The 20,015-nt window shown below is 36.7% G+C and overlaps 1 protein-coding gene across 2 annotated transcripts; it reads left to right on the forward strand.

Annotated features, from left to right (window-relative positions):
• The first annotated feature begins 1,468 nt into the window (after positions 1-1,468).
• Positions 1,469-15,394, forward strand: entpd6 (ectonucleoside triphosphate diphosphohydrolase 6). Of its 2 annotated transcripts, none has more exons than XM_051646920.1 (14): positions 1,469-1,605; positions 2,128-2,451; positions 4,407-4,483; positions 4,605-4,748; positions 5,319-5,394; positions 7,229-7,264; positions 8,197-8,285; positions 8,769-8,848; positions 11,124-11,188; positions 11,689-11,790; positions 12,643-12,783; positions 12,916-12,972; positions 14,459-14,574; positions 14,771-15,394. In XM_051646920.1, the coding sequence occupies exons 2-14, from the start codon at positions 2,196-2,198 to the stop codon at positions 14,861-14,863; spliced, it is 1,332 nt and encodes a 443-aa protein (XP_051502880.1). In that variant the 5' UTR covers positions 1,469-1,605; positions 2,128-2,195; the 3' UTR covers positions 14,864-15,394. The 2 variants fall into 2 exon arrangements, with proteins under 2 accessions (XP_051502880.1, XP_051502879.1); XM_051646919.1 differs by having other exon boundaries at positions 1,475-1,605; positions 2,132-2,451.
• Positions 15,395-20,015: the final 4,621 nt, after the last annotated feature.

Below are 20,015 nucleotides of genomic sequence, written 5' to 3' on the forward strand. Positions count from 1 at the left end.
AAATCCCCCATATGCTGTGTGTATGATAACATGTTTATGGGTAGTTCAGACTTTAAAATGCAAAGGTATTATTATAAACTTAAAATAGAGTTATATGAATATCTTTGAGTGAATTAATATTATTCCATTTTAATTTAATTCCACTTCCTTAAATTCAATTTAGAGTTATAATTATGCATTGTTTGACACCTCTAAAGGAGGTAAATCAAATGATCTTGAGCAACTTTTATTGTCTGTTCATAAGCTCTGTTTTTCATTATAATGTTTCTATGCCTGATTTCTGCAAAGGTGTGGATTTTTTTTCATTGAACATCAGCAATATACGTTTCTGTGTGTGTGTGTGTGTGTGTGTGTGTGTGTGTGTGTGTGTGTGTAATTACAAATATGAAACATTATACAGCAGGATATGTATAAAATTACTTAAAACTCAAAAAATAAAAAAGAAAGAAAAAATCGTCAGAGGAAGGGAATAATATAAAACAAGATAAAGGTATAAAAATACATATGTAATTCAAATATATATATTTTTAAAGGTGCATTAACAAGGAAATTATTTTTTTTTTTAACTCCTAAAGACATGAAATGTAATTCTGCAATATATGAAGGAAATCATGAGCACTCACATTCAAATGAAGACTCCAGTCATATCAGAAACCTTTTAAAAGCTGTTTTATTCTACATGGAGAGGGTCCGCACATGGGGGCTGCCATTTTAGAATCACATGACCAGCGAAATACTACTCGCTTAATCTAAGTAACCGTCCTGTTATTGGACACTTTCACTCATTGATTAAAGTTATCATGGCTGATTGTGAATACTACATTTCTACAATGGCATCTGAAATTGAAAACTATCGATTTTAAATGTTGCTGCATCCAAGGTGTCAGTGTAAATCCAAGATGACACAAAGACAAAAGTTACTGAATGCACCTTTAAAGCTCACAAATAATTGAGGTCTTTATAGCTTTTTTATTATTATTTGTTTTATTATTATTCAAAGAGTCTCTAATATCGCCAGTGTACAGCCTTACTTCACTCTATAAAATTATTAAAGTTGGGTTTTTTTATTAGTGAATTTGCATTTATTAACGTGAAATAAAGCCAAAAATATGATTAGATTCTTCTTCTTCTTCTTCTTTCGGCTGCTCCCGTTAGGGGTCGCCACAGCGGACCATCCGTGGTCCGCATATTTGACTTGGCACAGGTTTTACGCCAGAATAAGTTTAGCTTAATTGTATAAAAACATATTTTATCTTTGTTTAGATAATAGTTGCAGCCAAAACGTGCAGCGGCTACATTTCCCCACAACAGTGAAAAATGTCTTGATCACGGAATATTTTCATTAATAGCTGTATTTACATCACGCCACACGTACAACCGACTGAATGTGCGCCAGTGTTTGTTGTGCTTGGAATGTGTGACGCACTTCTTCGCTTCACGTCATCTTCAAACCGGACTTTAATGACGTCATCAAAACGAGACAAGAAGAGTTTTAACAGCCTTTCGAAAGAGCTGTCGTGTCAATCTCTGATCATGGATGTTCATCGATTCAGAGAACTCGACTGTCATCCGAAGGAAGACTATGATCTTGCAACAAACAGCTAGGTATAACGATCTTAATCATGTAAACAAAGAAATGAAAACATTGCCAGTCTGTAGATTCATGAGACTGAGTTACAGTATTATTGATTTACAGTATCTAATCTCTTATAAATATGTATATCTACTTTACATAATTATAGTCCCTCAACACTTACGTAAGCAAGTCCTTATACTTGAATATATGATTACTTTGTAATAAAACACCTTAGAAGAACTGGTAAATGGTAAGACATGCTGTACCAGCTGTTTGAAACCTGTTATTGTAAATCAAGTAAAACATGTTAGATATATTTATAGTTTTATTGGTTTCTGGATGACTCATTCTCAGCGAAAATATTTTGAGTCAAATTTGGAGGGTGTATCTGAATTAAAAGCAATGCTACTTTAGAACAGGGAGGAAAATTGTATATTTGCTGTAGTCTGTCTAGATTGAACACAAAGTTTAATATACTAGTCCTCAAAGCCTTTTCAAATACATTATAGGAATTGAATAATTTTTTTTATGTTGTTTTTCTTGTTCTGGAGGTAGTGGAAAAAGCCGAGGAGTCTGTTGCATTGGGTTTTACACTCCACAGAATGTACCTCTGACTGCCATGATGAGGATCCCAAAGTTAGCTTTCGTCTTTATATTTGTGGTCTGTCTGGTGGTCTACCTCACTTACGTCAAACACCATTATGATGACTCAAAGCCACCAGTATCCAACCAGTTGCCCAAGTACAGGATGGATCACCGTAAACATCCGACCTCAGCTCAGGTGGCCAGTGAAAATTTTCAGCATGGAATTATGTTTGATGCCGGAAGCACTGGAACCAGGATTCACATCTTCAAATTTCAGATGGAGCCAAATGGTATGTTAACCATTGAGAGATACAGTATCAGTCCACTCAAAAACTAAAGCCTGAGAATTAGGGGTGTTAAAGGGACAGTTCACCCAAAAATGAAAATTCTCTCATCATTTACTCATCTTCATGCCATCCCAGATGTGTATGACTTTTCTTTCTTCTGCTGTACACAAATGATTATTTTAAGAAGAATATTTCATCTCTGTAGGTCCATACAATTCGAGTGAATGGGTACCAAAATTTTGACATTCCAAAATGCACATAAAGGCAGCATAAAAGGAATCCATATGACTCCAGTGGTTTAATCTGTGTCTTCAGAAGGTATATGACAGGTGCGAGTGGGAAACAGATCAATATTTAAGTCCTTTTTTTCTTTTTTTACTATAAATTCTCCTCCCTGCCCAATAGGTGGCGATATGTAAAAGTTTGCCAAAGTTCTGGCCACCATTCACTTGCATTGTGAGGACATACAGAGCTGAAATATTCTTCTAAAAATCTTTGCTTGTGTTCTGCAGAAGAAAGAAAGTCATACACATCTGCAATGGCATGAGGGTAAATGAATGATGAGAGAATTTTCATTTTGGTTGAACTTTCACTTTCACTTTCTCCAAGGGTCAAAACAACATACTTTAACCACATTCCCAGGTTATTCAAAATGATGTTTTCTCATAACAACTATTTCTGGTAACTTAAGATAGGTATGTACTGTAGCAAGACACAAGACTTGCAAGGTGTGCATGGAGTCAATGTAGGCCTGCGGTCAGAGCTACAATTATGAAAATGTACCATAATATTTGCATATATAGTAACCATAGTTTAACTGTTGTGTTTGCATAAGATCCTAGTAACCACAGGTTAAAGCATGCATGGCTCCTCATTATCATCCCTTACAAATTTTCCATGGTATTCATTGTTTCCACCGAAATACTACAGTTACTACAATTGCTGTTACTGCGAAAACTGTTGTAACTTGATATTAGCCGCCACTGTCATCAGAATTGTTTTTTGTTTTTTTTTGTTTTTTTTTTTATGAAACAAAATGACAGAAAGATTGTGAAAGCTTCTATTTACATTTTTATGGAGATCCCATATTACTTTAATAGTATTTTTCAGTAGTAACAATGAAAACTGTGAAAAATGTGAAAGTTTTGGTTACCCTGGTAATTTTTGGTAAGGGATGGTAAAATGAATTAGATTATAATATAAAAGATAGATGATGTTTAATATAACATACAGCATGTTATAAAAAAGTAGCCTAAACACATTAACTAGAACTGTTAGTTGAAATAAAAATGAAGTAGACTCCCTCACTCACATAAAATACCATAGTACAGTTAATGTTACTTTAGTAAAACCATGGTAAATGTTCATAAGGGTATGAAGACCGTGTGGGCGGTATCCACAGATATTAGGTTAACTGCTTAGTTCAGCACAGACCAGCCAATGGCTTACTTATCGCATCACAGTTCTGAGCTAAATCAGTTAAGTGCTGCTTTAGCCTTTATTGTTAAACCTATGATTGTCATATTATAATGAACAGCAAGCACCTGCCATTTATGCCTAAGTCTATGCTATTAGGCACTCTCTTTCACACACATGCAAATACACATTCCAGCTTAGCCTGATGAGGTGGAGGTCACTGAAGTATGGTAAGATTTTTATTAGGATCTAAAGCACTTGTTTAAATTCTTTATTATGCAAACTTTGATGTAAGCCACGTGACACTATCAATGTTACTTCTGTATTACTGCAGTTAATCGAGATCTCTTGTATTCAATGTCTTAAACATGTCCTTATAAAGTAAAATAAAAATATATTCATGCATACATACATACATACATACATGCATATATATATAAAACAGTAATTTTAATAATTAAATTACAATAATCAAATTCATTTTTGTTCACTTTTTTATGAAACATAACGGTTAATGGTGGCATGTGTCTGCATTTGAACAGAAGCTCCCAAATTAGCACATGAGACATTTAGAGCAATTAAACCTGGACTATCTGCATATGCTGACGACCCAGAAAAGGTAACCTCTTAAAATGTTTTTTCATCTTCTTAAGTACATCTGATGTCACAATTTAAGTTTTATGCTAGTGTCTTTTCTGTCTAATGGTTATATTGATGCAGCTGATGGTGTTGTTTTTCAGAGTAAAGAAGGGCTATTGGAACTGTTAAAGGTTGCTAAAGGCACCATCCCTGATGCGCTGTGGAGTTCAACCCCTGTGGTGCTTAAAGCCACAGCAGGGCTCAGACTGCTGCCTGGTGAGAAGGCCACCGTCCTGCTGGACAAGGTCAGAGAACCATCAGTCCCTAGCAAAAATGTCACTATATGCCCTTTTCCAGCAAGCATTCAATTGTGATCAAGTGTTTGCAAAAAAGCTTTGTCGTCAGATTTTTCTTGTGTATTGAAGTCATATTTTAACCATAGTTTCCAAGTTCACCATGCCTTACCACTACCAGTATTTACGGGTCATGCTCTAGTTTTCAGGATCTCTATGAATGTAAAGCTCTTAGGAATTGTTCTCTTTGAAGAATGCATGCATATGTGCCAACCAAACAAATATTAGAAATGTGAGACTTGTGTGTTTGCTAAGTTAAGCAAACTTAATATGTAAACACACACCCAGACCATTCTTTGTGTGGATGGTGTGGCGTAGTAGCTTAAACTTGATCACTACAAGGCATTAGTTCTTAGCTGTCATCATTATGCTCATGAGCAAGGCACCTAACCACAGGTTTTCCAAGGGGGACTGCCTTTGTAATAAGTGTACTTTAAATCACTTTAGATAAAAGTGTCTGCTAAATGGTTATGATCTCTTTGCTTTAATAGTGAGCTGATCATCTCTTTATGTCTTCCCCAGGTTAGGGAGGTTTTTAGCGAATCTCTGTTTCTCTATAGGCCAGACAGCGTGTCAATCATGGATGGCACAGATGAAGGTATTGTCAGTTAGTACTTTGCCTTACTAAATATAGATATTCTCAGAAAACTTGTTAAAGCTTTTTATAATCGAGAGGGTTCATTTGGTTCTGCTTTTAAGCATCATGTAATTTCTCTGCATGCAGAAGTCTAAAGTGTCATTTTGCAAGGAATAATCTGTTGCAATAGAATTTTTCCATATGTAATACATTTAAAATTTTAGATTTCATAGCTTCAAGCAATTAAATCTGTATACTTTGGAATTAAATTAAGTAGCAATGAAGTACAGGTGTCTGAAATATAAAAACGTATTTCAGAAGTTTCAAAAAGTAAAGGACTATTTTGATGCAATAAACTTGTTTCACACCTAACACAATTTTGCATCCATCTGCTATGTTTTTCAGTTTTTCTTTGACCACTTCACTGCATCGTTCAGCATCTCGTGCAGGAGCATCACGTTTTTAGATGCAGTGTCAAGTTAAAAAGAATGTCAATTTAAAAAAAAAAGAATTGCATCTTGAGACACATGTTCTATGCGTTACGCTGCGTCTAGATTTTTTATCATAAGACGCAATAGATCTGAATGGCCAAACACTGGATTGTAGTAGAACATGACCAGTATTATGGTAAGGCTATAGATCCATTTCCAGAGACCTCGTTAAAAAAAGCACTTCAGCTGACACACATAGTATGGCACAGTCTACCGGGACCAGTTGCTGTATTATGTCCATAGTAGCTAAGATCGCATGATCTACCACTGTTCTTCTTCTAGATACCAGTAATGGAGTCTCTGAGTTATACTGAATAACACAGAGGTGTTTTATACCCTGTGGAGGAAACAACTGGAAATGGAAATTATGGATTTTGCTGTGCGTGAACAAATCGCCGAACAATCCATGCAGAAGTCTCTGTCCCTCAGAAATGTGAAACCAGCAGATGTTAGACCCTTAGATCTCTAAAATGGATCTTCAGCTCTTCAAAAGCGTCTGGTCACTGCGGTCAAACGTTTGAGCCTCACACAGAAAGAAATAAATTGTAAATTGCAAATTTCTTGTGTAATAGCTTGAGCTGTGTATATACAGTATATTAACTGTACATAATGCGTATATGGGACTTAAATCCAATCCTTTAAAATAGTTCACACAAGTAATAATGAGCCCAGGGGATAATATCCAGTGCACACTGTAATCTCAGCAAACAGATTACCGGCCATTAATTTGCCAGGCAGCAAATTCCTTTTTAAGATGCAAAAACTAACATGGGTAACTGCGTTTAGTAATAGCCCATTGTAAAATGTCATATTATAGGTTAATACTGCTGTTTTGTTGATACACAGATTGTTTTCTTTTAATGTATGTAAGTTTGTGAGACTTTGTTGTAAAATAAATGGTTAAACTCTGCATGGTCCCGTAACCGCATCATCTCAGTCTCATTATCAGCGAGAGTCTATAAACTCTCCTGGACACACAGGCTTACCCAACCAGATTAGACCATCACAGCAAATCATCCAGACTTATTGTTAATGCTGTGCCTAAGTGGTAGCTATATGTGAGGGACAGGGAGAGACTAAGTGAGTTTGGTTATTTCTGAGATCTAAAGCCCTTTACTTTGTTAAGAAGCAACTTAAATCCAAAACAAACAATTTATAAGAGTTGTAACGTAAAGATCCAATGACGCACCACTCGTCTTTATGAACAGGCCAGGGCATGCCCTTTAGAGTGGCAGAATGTATGTTAATGCTAAACTCTCTAAATGCATGCAACCAACCATCATACGCTAGTACGCTTTGGTAGTATGCAGAATTACTTTGATTAAAGACTGTGACAATTAATGCACTTTTTTTTATTCACACAGGGATTTCAGCTTGGATTACCATAAACTTTTTAATAGGTGAGCAAATTTTGCTAATAGTCCTTTTTATTACACGCCTGACGTTTTAATGAATTATTACGCCCACTGCACAGATCACTTTCTGTTGTCTTAAAATGACAATTGTGTGGACAAACACTAAAGAAAAACATTGGCCAATATAATGGTTAAATGAGTAAACGGACTGTACATTTGGGATTTCAAAGATGTACCCTAATAAAGCTCTTTGAAACCCTGATAGAAGTTGAGTTTTTAAAATGATCAGATTTTAATGTGGTGTCATATGTCGGGGTAGGTGAAAGATAGGTCATCCAACACTGACCTCATGACCTCCTTAGGGCTGTAGCTTCTGTCCCCATGACGACCAAGCTTAACTGAGGAACATCAACAGAACATCCGAAAAAGAGATTAATCTGGACATAAATTTTATGATTATATGATTATCTGTTATTGGATTTGAACATCCAGCAGTTACCCAAACACTGTTTTGCTTGCCCATGCTAAACATACAACTACTGAACATACAACTTTCTTTCTTTCTTTGTTTTTTCTTTTTCATTTGTTCATTTTTTTTGTTTTTGTTCATTCAATCGTTCTTGTTCTTTTGTTTGTTTGTTTCTTTCATCCATTTGTTCATTTGTTCGTTCCTTCCTTTTTTCTTTGTTTCGTTTTTCCTTGTTTTTCATTTTGTTTATTTTTTTGTTTGCTCACTCTTTTTCATTCATTTGTTCCTTCCTTTCATTGTTTGTTGGTTCATTTGTTGGTTTCTTTCGATTTTCCTTTTTTATTTATTTTTTCCTTTCTTTTGTTCTATTTGTCCTTGTTTTTTTCTGTCGTTTGTTGGTTCGGCTTTTTGTTTATTAATGATATTTTTCTGTCTTTCATTTGTTTGTTCATTATTTGTTTTTGTTTTTTTCCTTTGTTCTTTTTCTTTCTTTCTTTCTTTCTTGCAGGTGGTCTTCATGGTTCTGAGACTCCTACAGTGGGCATGTTGGACTTAGGAGGAGGCTCAACTCAGATCACCTTTGCTCTACGGGATGAAGTGAGACATTCACACAGATGCACACATTTATAGCTCTAACCCCCTCTTAATGAAGCCATATCTCTCTTAACAAACTACCATGATGACCTCTCATCTTATGCATTAATCCGCAAATGTCCTGCTAATCCGATAGGCCTGGTAAATAAAGGTTGATGTACATTGGGCTGAGAGAGTTAGAGAGATTCTTGCTCTTGATCTAGGTCAGGCCTGCACAGATGGGATTGAAGACCAATTTATCATGTCATTACATAGTTCCTCAGACAGCTTTAGGTCCTAACACAAGCTCAGAGAAGAGCTGGTGTGCTGACTGCAGTTCACTTTTAGTTACTGATAAATATTATATTAAATTATCTAAACAAAAACTGCTAAAGTAGGCAGTGACAAACTAGTTTATAATTGCAATCAAATTGTATTAGTTACAAAAGAACAAACACCTTAACGCATTAATATTTGGTTGTTTATTTGTGTATTGTTTTTGCACAGAAAACCATTCAGACCTCACCTATTGATTATGTGACATCGTTTCAGATGTTCAACATCAGCCACGCCCTCTACTCACACAGGTAAAGTGGGCAGGGCATGGGTTAGTGTTAGGGTGTGCAAAAAATAATGTAGAGATTACAATATTATTTTTTTTTTTTTTTGCTGTCTAGAAGAGATAAACCAATCAGGGTTGCTGTGGTCATGAAAAACCTGAAAATATGCATTGAATTTTAAAATTATGTGTTCCAGGCCAGGAAATGTAAAAAAAAAACAAAAAAAAACAAACAAACAAAAAAAAAAAACACATCTGAAGTGCATTTGTTTTTTTTCTAGTTACGCTCTTTTCTAGTTAAGTATTTTATCGGTTAAACTTTTTTTTTTTTTGTGTGTAGAGAAAAACTTGCTCGCACTGAAGCCTGGTTTTTTAGTAGTGATGGGCATTCCGGCTCTTTTCAGTGAGCCGGCTTGTTCGGCTCAGCTCACCAAAAAGAGCCGGCTCTTTTGGCTCCCAAACGGCTCTTTAAAAAAAAAAAAAAGTTTTGTATTTCTTCAAGTCAAACAGTTTGCGATAGTTTGACTATGATTGGTGTTAAAACAATTCTAATTAAATTCTAATTCAAATTCAAACATCGGTTTGCATTTGCATTTAAAGTATAACTTTTAATGTATATAAACAAAGTGCATATAAATGTAACAATTCAAAACGAATACAATCTGAACAACATAATAAGTTGGCTCCGCCCTCCCTCAAGCATCTTTGGTTCATTGGTTGACACTGCATGTCTGATTGACAGGAACAACAGGTGAGGCTGTTAGTCTGAGCAGATCGTCAGAATGAATGTGTGTGCTTGAGCATTTAGGCCTATATTATTTTATTTCTTTTTTCGTTCTTTGAATTCATTAATTCTATTCATTTAAATCTTTTGATTATTCGTATCTTAATTTTTTTATATTTTTATAAATAGATTAGGCTCTTCTGATATGCGAGCCGGCTCCCGACGTTCACCTACAAGAGCTGGCTCTTAGAGCCGACTCGTTCGTGAACGACCCATCACTATTTTTTAGCGAATCATTATTGTTAGTCAGTTCTTGTCAAAAACAAATTGCTCGAACTGATTCACAAAGTTGTCTGAATGATCCATTAGCAAATCTGTCTGAATTTGAATTATTCAAAAAAAGAAATCCTTATTCATTAAACACAGATGACTGTAAAAGCTATGGAAATGAATTAATCGAAAAGGGAGTGAACCCTATACTATTAATACAGTTATGGATGTTTTTAATGCATATGAACAGAGTTTCCATGGTCCTATAAAAACAGGAAATATCATGACATTTTAAAATGGGGATTTTTAGACCTGGAAAAGGTCAGTGGTGTTCAGGACTTTCTAGGATATGGGGCTATGAGTTCAGTGATTAATGCAGACTGCTTTAGTCCTCAAATACGCACAAATGTTTATGTGGTAGTGTGTAATAGCCTCGCTGCATTCTCCTGATTAGAGTGTAATCACGCAGGCCTCCAATTAGAGTCCCGTCATGGGACTCATCTCCAGATTACTAGAATTACTAGTTATTCATGGCAGGAGATTTGACACAACAAACGCTCTCGCATGGACCATCCAAGCAAAGTCCACTGATTGACATTTAAAAGGCAAGTTAGTGTTGGAATTCTGCATTAGAAGTCATTTATTGTGTATGGAAGAGGAAAAAGGGGAGGTCGAGATTACAGTGATTTTGCCACATGTAAAAATAGGGGCAGTGGTGGCTCAGCTGTTAAGGCTCTGGATTACTGATCAGAAGGTCAGGGGTTCAAGCCCCAGCACCGCCAAGATGCCACTGTTGGGCCTTTGAGCAAGGCCCTTGACCCTATCTGCTCCAGGGGTGCCGTATCATGGCTGACCCTTTAGCTGGGATATGTGAAAAAAAAGAATTTCACTGTATATGTGCAAAATGTATAATGTGTGATAAATAAATAAAATGATTATTATAATTATTATTATTAATTAATTATTAATTACATGTAAGGGGCGTTTTTACACTCACCCATGGTAAAATCACTGTAGCACACAGACTCAAGTGGCTTATTGCTTACAGTAGAATATAGAATTTGAACAGCTTTGATTGTGGCTTATCCAAATTAAAATTCTGAGTTGCAACTGTCTGTTGTATAATAAGTTACTTACCACCATTTTAGCAACAATTATTGGATTGTATTGTAGTAACAACTGTATTCCCTTTCTTCTGGAATGCTCCATGTCTATATTCTTTCATATAATTTCTGTTAAATGCATTTATAAAAATCTTTATCTTTGTTCATCCTTTAAAATTACTCTTCCTTTCTCTTTCTCTCTTTAGTTACCTTGGCCTGGGCTTGATGTCAGCCAGACTTGCAGTGTTGGGAGGGATTGAAGGACAGCCTTGTATGTGGTCTACAATCTCTCTTCATCTTTGGCTTTTAAAGACCTCATTCGCTCTATAAATAAGCCATTATCTAATCTCTTAATAACGCACTGAAGATTAATTCCTTGGTGGCCAGCTGTTGCACTGATTTAGCTAAGGCCTGAGTCCGGAGAGAGATACTGCCATCGGTGGAATAGCCTCCGCATGCAGTTGACTGCTGAGATTTACATTTAGTACACTAGAAATGTAATCAGATTTCTTTTGTTTATAGTCCGACGGTTGTATAAGAGTATCCCGCTTCTCTCTGAGTGTGTTTTAAAGTTATTATGAGCATGGATAAGCACTTGTGTGTTTGTGTGGAAACGTGCTTTTATGTTTGGCCACCAGGTGGCACTGCAGAGATCATGTTTGGTCCACTTCAGTTATGTTACAGTTACTCCACATAGTGTCAGTGAGATGAAGTGGTATGCATGTAAAAAAAAAAAAAAACCTTGTGGTTGCTGTTATGTTGTTTTTTCAGTAGGGGGAAACCAAGAGCTGGTTAGTCCATGTTTAGCTCCAGACTATTCTGGACAGTGGGTGCATGCCGAGGTACTCTACACTATTAAGGGGCAGAAAGCAGGTACACAATACATTGTATCTCTTTATATTTTATTTGATATTTGTACTTTCATTTAAAGGAATAGTTCTCCCAAAGATGGAAATGATGCTATCACTTTTTCCAAACCTGTTGTACTTTTTTTTTATTTTTTTTTTTATTTGATTTTTTCCCCCCCAATAGGAACACAAAAGGAAATGTTAGGAAGAAAGTGTTAGCCTCAGTCACCATTCACTTTAATTTGATGGAAAAAAAGATGCAATGAAAGTGAATGGTGACTGTAATTGTGTGTTCCCGTATACCAAAAACAGTCAAATGGGTTTAGAACAACATAAGGGTGAGTAAATGATGACAATTTTCATTTTTGGGTGAATTATCCCTTAAACGTTTTTTTTCACACCCCAAATTTAGTTGACATTACATAAGATTTGAGGATAGATTATGACAGGTAAGGATAAGTTCAATACTTGGAGGTTTGTGTTTCTACTTTCTTAACCAAAGTAAATGCATCAGTAATAGTGATGTTTGCCTTAAAGCTGAAGTGTGTAACTTTTCCTGTGTTAAACTACTTTCTCTTATCCCAGCTTAATCTGTAGAGACAAACTACTTCTCAAACACTGTAAACACTGTCTCTGTGGTGCCATAAAAACTGTTTGTTTTGAGCGACCCATCTAGCCCGACACAGCAACATTGACTCAACCAATGGTGTGAGTTTGGGGAGGGACTATCTGTTTGTTCGATCAACAGAAGACCCGTGTATTCGGAAGGCTGTTTGAAAACAATGTTTATTCCATTCAGTTGCTTAATTCACAGCTCTGTTATATGAACAGTGAACCTGTTTGTGTTATATTTAACTACTTGTGTGTCCTTTTCCAGGAGAGCCCATCTATGAGTCATGCTTGAGAAAAGTGGAAAAGATGATTTACAAACGGGTGAGAAAAGCAGAGGATGTGAAAGACATTGACTTCTATGTGTTCTCCTATTACTATGACAGGGCTGTGGATCTGGGCCTCATTGGTATGAGTTTTGGTCTGATTGCTGTCATATGCTTGAATGCAATTTTTGTCCTTTTAATAATGTAAAAAGTAATGAAGTTATCAAACGAACTGTTCTCTTTCAACGCTTTCTCTTTCTCACATATACACTTAGATGAAAGCACAGGGGGGTCAGTCAGATTAAGTGATTACATTGAAGGTGCTAAAACAGGTGAGTCTGTTATTGTAAGCCACATTTATGTAGGGCTGAACAATTTGCAAAAAAAAATAAAAAATAGAATTGCGATTATTTTCAAAAATATTTTGATTGCGATTTGAACTGCGATATGATTAACATAAAAAAAATAAAAATAAAAATATATTTCCTTTAGACCAAAATTAAGTCATGGGCAAACAAGCTATACTGTTCAATAAAGGGTGTTCACACTTGAGTCCTCTTAAAAAGAAACAGACTAAATAAATAAAAATGACCTAATTATTATTGTAAAACAGCACCATATTATTGAAAACAGTATATTTATGTAATATTTTCTTAACCTGCATGCGGCATAGCTGTGTGGTCCAGTTAATTCCTTAAAGGGATAGTTCACCCAAAAAGGAAAATTCTCTTGTCATTTACTCACCCTCATGGCATTCCAGATGTGTATGACTTTCTTTCTTCTGCTGAACAAAAATTAAGATTTTTAGAAGAGTATTTCAGCTCTGTAGGTCCATACAATGCAATTGAAGGTGACCAGAACTTTGAAGGTATAAAAAGGACCTAAAAGCAGCATAAAAGTAATCCATAAGACTCCAGTTGTTAAATACATGTCTTCAGAAACAGTATTATAGGTGTGGATGAGAACCAGTCCTTTTTATACTGTAAATCTACACTTTCACTTCCACATTCTGGTGTGGAAGTGACTTTCATTTTCACATTCAGCCACATACTTGTTGGGGCTGATCAAAGGTGAAGACTTATAGTAAAAAAGGACTTAAATATTGATCTGTTTCTCAACCACACCTATCATATTGCTTCTGCAGACATGGATTTAACCACTGGAATCATATGGATTACCTTTATCGTGCCTTTATGTCCTTTTTGGCTTACTGAGTTCTGGTCACCATTCACGTGCATTGAATGAACCAACAGAGCTGAGATATTCTTCTAAAAATATTTGTTTGTGTTCTGCAGAAGAAAGATAGTCATAAACATCTGGGATGGCATGAGTGTGAGAAATGATGAGAGAATTTTCATTATTGAGTGAACTATCCCTTTAAGCCTTTGTTTTGGCAAAAGCTTTTATCTTCGCAGAACACTGAAGGAAAACGTTTCTGTTTGTAGGCACGTGCTTGGAGTATGTGTAAATACGGTGCAGAGAACAGCGCATGCAGACTATATATTCAATTAAATTGCAACCTTTGCGGTTTGATAAATGTCATATCGCGATTTTGATTTTATTCCAATTAATCATTCAGCCCTACCGTGATGGTGTATTTGCGTGATAATATGTATGCAATGACTCTTGTGTATCAAATTCCCAATGTCCATTGTTGGCAGTAATAAAATGTCATGGTGTCATTTTTACTGTATTTCTAGTGTTTAAAAGCTCACTTCACCTTGAAATAAAAGTGAAAGTTGATCATGCATTATTTCAGAAAATAAAATAAAATTCTAGATGTGTTTCTAGAGTATCATTCTCTTCTGTGACCTGCAGTGTGCAATAACATGTCAGTCGGAGAGATAAAGGAGAACCCGTTCCTGTGTCTGGATCTGACCTACATCTCGGTTCTTCTTCAGGAGCTCGGCTTCCCTCTTGACAAAGATCTGAAGGTGAGCTACGATATCGTTTTATGGTTCCTGACTTAATAAACCTGTGAAATAGTTACTTTGTGGTGACTTTTGGACATGGATTGCAACACATGTATTGGGTGGATGGGTTTAGCTACTATACTAACAAAATCTAATGGTGGGGGGGGGTCTATTTTTTTTTATTTTGCTTAGCCCTATCATTCTAATTTCATTTCAGCTTGCAAGAAAAATAAATGATGTGGAGACTAGCTGGGCTCTCGGTGCCACTTTCCATTGCATAGAGTCACTCCGTAAGCACGGAACGTGCTGAAAACACAGCCGTTTGTACTACTCCACAACCTAGTAAAGCTCTGACTAGGTTTTTATGCTCTGGGAAAATGCCAGCACTGATTGTATTTGCCTTGTTTGTTATTGACTTTATCTAGAATGTGAGTTTTATACATACCTCTTTCTCTCTGAATGTTAAGTGTTAAATATATGTACTACTTGGAGTGCAGGTTTGGGTATTCTCAGCTGTTTTTGACAGGTTGTTCAAAGCATGCCTGTGTCTTATTAGTCAGGGTTTTATATATATATATATATATATACACACACACACTTGATTGCCTCTTCAAAGGATTTCATTTATGTTGTTATTCTTGTTTTAATATATTCCTGCATATACTGAAATTGTTGAATTATTTACTAATTAAACATTATCATCTGTTCAAAGAAGAAACAAGTCTGAAAACGGAAAAAGGACAAGAAACTACTTTGGTGTTTGGACTAGTAAGAGTAGACCAGTGCTGTTATAAGTCAATGTACTTCTTTTCTCATAAAATCAGTTTTAAACAGTCCCATATGATATGCCTGTATTCTTTGTTGTTGTTAAACTTATAACATGTTTGTACCTATTCAACATTTATGAATTTGACATGTTATTTAATATACCCCATTACTGAGAGAAAATGTAATGTACTGTATACCCTTAAAGGTGCACGCTGTCTTTTTTATAATTACACTGACACCTAGTGGCGTGGATGCAGCATCATTCTAATGCAATAGTTTTCAGTGACTGATGCCATTGTAGATATTCACTATACTCAGTCAGCCATGATTAATTGAATCCATGAGTGAAAGTGTCCAATAACAGGGTGGTTACTGAGATTAAGCATGTAGTATTCATCTGGTCTTGCGATTCTAACATGGCAGCCCCCATTAGGAGACCCTCTCCGTGTAGATTTAAACAGCTTTTATAAGGTTCCAAGTGTTCTTCTGAGTGCTCATGATTTTATACAGACAGTATGTTTCACAATTTAAATGTATTTCTTTAGGAGTAAAACTTTTTAAATTAGGAAAAAAAATGAGTGCACCTTTAAATTTTGCATGTGGGGATGTATTAGGCAGTTGCCTGAGGTGAAGAGCAATTACACAAGGTCACAAACTATACAGTGAGACAGCAACAGGATGTGGTATGCCTTGTGTTCAATCATGTCACATCCTTCACACACTGTATAAACATGCTGCTGTTCTGTCTTAGCAGCAGTAGCAGGTGTCCCAACACTACAAGGCCTGCTGGGGGGAGGTCAGGGTAGTCTTGGTTTACAGCAGCTCAGATGTCATCACATATTACTCAGTGTAACTCATCATTGCACATTGTATCATGAAATAGTGTGATTCTTTTTTATTTAATCGGTATAGAAGTTGCAAAATATGATTTGAAGATTGTGCAACAGATCTTGATGGAGCAATGCATCCATCTTTGGCTTGAAGTAACATGTCTATCAGTGGGTACATCTGAAGCTAGTGATGGGTGTTTCTGCATCACAGTGGAGGCCATGGTTTATACTTTGAAAACAGGTAAAACTGGAACAGCATTTAACTTGACCCCACAAAATGACTGCAACTCATAGATCACTGCTTGTATGATCTACTCACATGTCTTTAGGTGCAGAAGAATTAAGTTTCCCTTGTGAAAAATGATAGTTTGCTCAAGTTTACTCAATTGAATAGTGATGCATCAGGCCCAGAAGTGCCTTCTAATTATGTAAAACTGACTATATAGGTGTGCATTGATATATTAAAATGAGTATAACTTCTATTCTTACACTACTAGATATAATATACATGCATAGCATACATATGTATGCATATAATTCACTTCTAAATCAGATTCCACCCACATAAACAGTCAGAAGTTTATATACACTTAGGTTGAAGTCATTAAATCTAATTTTTTAACCACTCCACAGATTTAATATTAGCAAACTATAGTTTTGGCAAGTCGTTTAGGACATCTAATTTGTGCATGACATGAGTAATTTTTCCAACAATCGTTTAGACAGATTGTTTCACTTTTAATTGACTATATCACAATTCCAGTAGGTCAGAAGTTTACATACACTAAGTTACCTGTGCCTTTAAGCAGTTTGGAAAATTCCAGAAAAACATGTAAAGCCTTTAAGCAATTAGCCAATTAGCTTCTGACCTTCAAACTCAGTGCCTCTTTGCTTGACATCATGGGGAAATCAAAAGAAATTAGTCAAGACCTCAGAAAAAAACAAATGTGGACCCCCACAAGTCTGGTTCATCCTTGGGAGCAATTTCCAAATGCCTGAAGGTACCATGTTCATCTGTACAAACAATAGTACGCAAGTATAAACACCATGGGACCATGCAGCCATCATACCGTTCAGGAAGGAGACGCATTCTGTCTCTTAGAGATTAACGTATTTTGGTGCGAAAAGTGCAAATCAATCCCAGAATAACAGCAAAGGACCTTGTGAAGATGCTGGAGTAGACAAGTACCAATATCCACAGAAAAATGAGTCCAAGTATCTATATCCTGAAAGGCTGCTCAGCAAGGAAGAAGGCTGCTCAGCCACTACTCCAAAACCGCCATAAAAAAAGCCAGACTACAGTTTGCAAGTGCACATGGGGACAAAGATCTTACTTTTTGGAGAAATGTCCTCTGGTTTGGCCTTTGGCACCAATTGCAGCCTCAAGTCTTTTTGAGTATGATGCTACAAGCTTGGCACACCTATTTTTGGGCAGTTTCTCCCATTCTTCTTTGCAAGTCCTCTCAAGCTCCATCAGGTTGGATGGGGAGCGTCGGTGCACAGCCATTTTCAGATCTCTCCAGAGATGTTCAATCGGGTTCAAGTCTGGGCTCTGGCTGGGCCACTCAAGGACATTCACAGAGTTGTCCCGTAGCCACTCCTTTGTTATCTTGGCTGTGTGCTTAGGTTCATCTTCCAACAGGACAACGACCCTTTGCCCCAGTCTGAGGTCCAGAGCATTCCGGAGCAGGTTTTCATCAAGGATGTCCCTGTACATTGCTGCATTCATCTTTCCCTCGATCCTGACTTGTCTCCCAGTTCCTGCCGCTGAAAAACATCCCCACAGCACGATGCTGCCACCACCATGCTTCACTGTAGGGATGGTATTGGCCAGGTGATGAGCGGTGCCTGGTTTTCTCCAGACAAGACACTTGCAATTCAGGCCAAAGAGTTCAATCTTTGTTTCTCGTGGTCTGGGAGTCCTTCAGGTGCCTTTTGGCAAACTCCAGGCAGGCTGTCATGTGCCTTTTACTGAGGAGTGGCTTCTGTCTGGCCACTCTACCATACAGGCCTGATTGGTGGAGTTCTGCAGAGATGGTTGTTCTTCTGGAAGGTTCTTCTCTCTCTCCACAGAGAAATGCTGGAGCTCTGTCAGAGTGACCATCGGGTTCTTAGTCACCTCCCTGCCTAAGGCCCTTCTCCCCCGATCGCTCAGTTTGGCCAGGCAGCCAGCTCTAGGAAGAGTCCTGGTGGTTCCAAACTACTTCCATTTACGGATGATGGAGGCCACTGTGCTCACTGGGACCTTCAATGCTGCAGAAATTTTTCTGTACCCTTCCCCAGATCTGTGCATCGATACAATCCTGTCTCGGAGGTCTACAGACAATTCCTTGGACTTCATGGCTTGGTTTGTGCTCTGACATGCACTGTTAACTGTGGGACCTTGTGTGTGCCTTTCCAAATCATGTCCAATCAACTGAATTTAACAGGTGGACTCCAATCAAGTTGTAGAAACGTCTCAAGGATGATCAGTGGAAACAGGATGCACCTGAGCTCAATTTTGAGTGTCATGGCAAAGGCTGTGAATACTTATGTACGTGTGATTTTTTTTTTTTTCCGTTTTTTTATTTTTAATAAATTTGCAAAGATTTCAAACAAACTTCTTTCACGGTGTCATTATGGGGTATTGTTTGTAGAATTTTGAGGAAAATAATGAATTTATTTCATTTTGGAATAAGGCTGTAACATAACAAAATGTGGAAAATGTGAAGCGCTGTGAATACTTTCCAGATGCACTGTAAGCACTTAGTTACAAACTAACTAGTAGTTACTAAGCCTTTAATTTGATCTTTGCATCCCAACTTAAGTGAGATCTTATGGAAAGCTGGTGCAACCCTGCCCTGGACATCTATGAATCTATCTATCTATCACAATTTTGTGTAAACATAGGTCTAGATATGCCATCTAAAACCAAAAGGCTGTCCATCATAATGTGAATACAGGATGACAAAAAATATTAACATCCATTTGTTAACACATTATTTCTATCCCAGAAGCAAATTAATTAATGCATACTTTTTAATGTATACTTCCATTCCTCTCACACTGTAAAAAAAGAATAGCAAAAGAGAAATATACAGTATTTTGTAACCAATCATTCCTCCAAATTGTTTGCATAAATGTTAAGTCCACCAATATTTAACCACATATTAATTATCTTTGATATATCTGTATTTTAAATGAACTTGTAATCATTCCTACATTGAGACTCCTCCATTTAGCCAACAGTACTTCCATTACTATATATAAAACATCCAGCACACATGAAAAGAAACAGGCATAAGAAGTTTATATGTAAAATAATATGTCTCTGTGTGTCAATAAGAACAGAGTACCAGTTTTCTGGGAGTCGAGGTTGAGGAGAAGAGAAGAAAGTGGGAGACAAAGTTTGGGACATATGCATTTATTTATCTTCATCAGATCACACAAAGAGATATGTCTTCACACATGGAGCGCCTTTACCTCTTCACACACACAGAGATGTTATGTGTGTGCCTTTGTCAAATGCTTAAGAGAGAATGAGTGCTTAAATACACAGTTTTATGTATACTGTTGCAAAAACATGCAATGGACATACGAGGTAGACATTGTTGCAGGGAGACATTAGTGCCTTTCCAAATACAGAACTGTACCTTTCACCTCTCCCTAAATGAGAGTAGGGTCTAAACCAAGAACACAACATCAAATAAAGTGTTCTCTACAAGAGGAAAACAAAATGCCATCATGTCCATGTCAGCAGTGGTCTCACAGTGGTACTCTAGAAAATGCAGATAACTAAAAAATTTTCAACTCATAAAAATATATAAATAAATAATACATACAATGCACATGACAGCATCTCTTGAATGTTGACATCACAGCTGG

Source organism: Myxocyprinus asiaticus, chromosome 20, assembly GCF_019703515.2.
Source record: "Myxocyprinus asiaticus isolate MX2 ecotype Aquarium Trade chromosome 20, UBuf_Myxa_2, whole genome shotgun sequence".
Taxonomy (NCBI): domain Eukaryota; kingdom Metazoa; phylum Chordata; class Actinopteri; order Cypriniformes; family Catostomidae; genus Myxocyprinus; species Myxocyprinus asiaticus.

What these genes read in the sequence shown, in the direction of transcription:
- entpd6 (XM_051646919.1), top strand. Translation starts at nt 1,538, where the DNA reads ATGTTCATCGATTCAGAGAACTCGACTGTCATCCGAAGGAAGACTATG. An exon ending in CATGGATGGCACAGATGAAG is followed by an intron (nt 5,395 to 7,228) that starts GTATTGTCAGTT and finishes TTATTCACACAG; the next exon opens with GGATTTCAGCTTGGATTACC. An exon ending in CACGCCCTCTACTCACACAG is followed by an intron (nt 8,849 to 11,123) that starts GTAAAGTGGGCA and finishes TTCTCTCTTTAG; the next exon opens with TTACCTTGGCCTGGGCTTGA.